Source organism: Brassica oleracea, chromosome C4, assembly GCF_000695525.1.
Source record: "Brassica oleracea var. oleracea cultivar TO1000 chromosome C4, BOL, whole genome shotgun sequence".
Lineage (NCBI taxonomy): Eukaryota > Viridiplantae > Streptophyta > Magnoliopsida > Brassicales > Brassicaceae > Brassica > Brassica oleracea.
The window spans coordinates 34,964,734-34,967,675 of NC_027751.1; the positions used below are offsets into that span (position 1 = coordinate 34,964,734).

At 37.6% G+C, this 2,942-nt stretch overlaps 1 protein-coding gene across 1 annotated transcript in view; it reads left to right on the plus strand.

The window, feature by feature from the left end:
* LOC106338732 overlaps window positions 1–705 on the plus strand; it is a 2,889-nt gene extending 2,184 nt beyond the window's left edge. Inside the window, exons 3-5 of the mRNA XM_013777638.1 lie at window positions 5–336; window positions 411–597; window positions 695–705. Of these exons, the coding sequence (XP_013633092.1) occupies window positions 5–336; window positions 411–597; window positions 695–705 (530 nt within the window). The remainder of the gene's footprint in view (window positions 1–4; window positions 337–410; window positions 598–694) is intronic.
* Window positions 706–2,942: the final 2,237 nt, after the last annotated feature.

Here is a 2,942-nt window from a genome sequence, read left to right on the forward strand (position 1 = left end):
CAAGACGTAGAAGTGGATCAACATTCACCAACTGAAGTTGAAGAACCCATCCCTGCTTCTAGCAATGGAGTGTCCAACACCGATGACACTCAGACACAGCAATCCGAGATCAAAACGAGGAAGACAAGGGGTCTAACTAAAATGCGCAAAATGGCCAAAAATGCAGAGGACAAGGTAGATGTAGAGTTCAACTCCATAGGTGAGCATGTCGGTAGTGGATCAGTGACACTCTCATCCTTTCTTGGTCCTCTTGTGAGGGAGCATGTGCCAGTATTGCTAGATGACTGGAGACACGTCGAAGAAACAACAAAAGACGCTTTATGGGAAGAGATTCAGGTAATTTTTATAAGTTTTTTCGCTGGAGTACTAGTTTAAACTATTTTAGTGTTTAACATTTCAATATTTGACAGGGGAGGTTCAACTTGACAGAGGAATGGCAAAAAGATGCAGTCTTTAAGCATATGGGTTGCTTGTGGAGGGCCTCGAAATCTAGGCTGACTTCTATAGTCCGTTCTATTAAAAACAAGGCTCAGATACAGAAAATGAAGCCTAGCAACATCCAATCTTCTTCTGCTTGGAACAGTTGGGGAAAGCTAGGTGCACCAAAGATTTTAAGGTTAAAGTTAATGATGCTTGATTACTTATACGATTTATTTTAGATAAAAGTTATGGTATCTGATGGTTGTGTTAATAGGTACAAAGTGATAAATACAGGAGACTTAGGAAGATTCAAATTCCGCACACAACAAGCCGAAAAGGCATGAGTCGCCTAGCTCATGAGATGGTATGTTTGTCTAATTCTTTGAATTTGGGAGAAAAGTAATGACTTTATTTGCACCTAAGAAAGTTACAAGAACTTTTTTTGATCGAACTTGTAGAAAAGAAACAGCGATGATCCTAAGAAAGTTACTAGAACTAAGGTTTGGGTAGCAGGACATACGCATTCAGATGGGAGACCCGTGAATGAAGCACACGCTGAAACTATTGTAAGCATATTATGAATTCTTATTAGTTAAGGATCAAGACAATTTCGTAATGTCTTCGTTTTTTCTTTGCAGGAAAAGATTAAGACAATTGACAGTGAAATAGATTCTAACTCCTCGGATAACATTGGTGAAGATGCTGTGAGTCAAGTTCTCGGAAAAGAGAGACCAGGAAGAGTTAGGGGGATGGGCAGAGGAGCCACTATTACGAAGATGGCTTACTTACAAGCTAGAGACAAACATGTCCAGAAGCTTGAAGCTACTCAAGCGGAATTAATTACCAAGCATGAAAAGTTGCAAAATGTTGTTATTGACTTAGCTGGAAAAAAGGTAACTTTCTTATACACTTGTCCAATTAATCGTACTTGGTGTTTCAATATGATGCTTACTTGTTTTTTTGTTGTTTTAAGACACATAAAGATGATGTTTCTAGTTCTGAAAGAAGCGATGGTAGCAAGAGAGGAATAAGGTGCCAAATACTGGATTGGATTTCGACTGATGATGTGTTTGTAGGTGAAGGAGAATACTACTCAAGTGAACCCACATATAAGATTGGTCGAATTCCTCTGGGTCCTAATGCGGCAGCTGTAATTGTCAACTCTGTAGCAGTCGAAGATGCATGTGTCTGGAGACCAACTACAGTATTGGAACACTTGCTGAAGCTGTAGGAGTTAAAATTGCATGGCCATCCGACAAGTTAATATTGGACGATGTTATTGACTTCTCAAAACATGCTAACACTGTCGGGTCAGAGGTAAACTGAAATTTCTTGTGTTATTTTCAAATTCACATTGAAAATCGATTACTAATATAGAATACATTTGGGATGATTATTAGACTATGGATGCATCAGTAGGAAGGGTACAAATATTTGATTACTGGAATGTAGAAGACGAGTTGATTGCTGAGGGTGTACTGTGGTCAACTGAACCTAACCAATTGGTGAACGATATTCCGCTTAGACTGAATGCTGCAGTTATAAAAGTTGAAGTAGTTGTTAAAGATTCTGCTTTCCTATGGAGACCAGCGCCTGGAATGTCAAACATGGGTGATGCACTACATCAGATCATTGCTTGGCCAATTGATAGGGCACGACTATCTGATACAACTGCTGAATCAACCAAGAAACCTAATGTGGTAAGCTTCAGATGCCAGTTAATTTGTCGATCCAGCAGACAAGGTTCATTTCATCCCTTTAGGTCCCAATGCTTCTAAGGTCTTGGTAGAGGTTTCCAAGATGGATGATGCACGAGTGTGGAGACCAAACTCTGAAATTGAAGTCATAGGTGATGCAGTAGGGAGCATAGTGGCGTGGCCAACTGATAAGATTGTTTTCATATGAGTGATGAGTTGTGAAATTGAGAACTTTCAATTGTCTTAGTACTTTGTCATAATTATGAGTTTCATGTAATGTTGAACTTAAAAATGAGTGTATCTTTATTATAATAAAATTTCTATTTCTAAATCTGAAATTTATGTTTCTAAAAATAGTTAAAAATATTTTTATATATAAAATATATATAATTATAAATACTGAAACGAAGCTACTTTAAAAGAGTATAGAAACAGTAGCACTTATATAACTGCTATGGTAATATTAACTATGGCTTTTTAAAACCGCTATTAAATAATATTTGATCGCGTTAATAAAGCGCTATTATATAATATATAATAGCATTAATAACCCGCTATTGTATATCGAAGTACGATAGCAGCGCGAAAAAGTGCTATCTAAAGTCTTCGACCTATTATAACGGGCGATGACATAGCGCTTGCAATATCGCTATCGTATCTATAGATAGCGGTTTTCAGCCGCTAAGAAAACCCTTTTTCTTGTAGTGATAGGATGAATGCAAGAAAGCTTTCCTCAACAAGTTCTTCTCTACTTCAAGAACTGCTAATGAATGAAATCTCTGGATTTCATCAAAAGACTCTTGAAGGCTTTGGAGAAGCATGGGA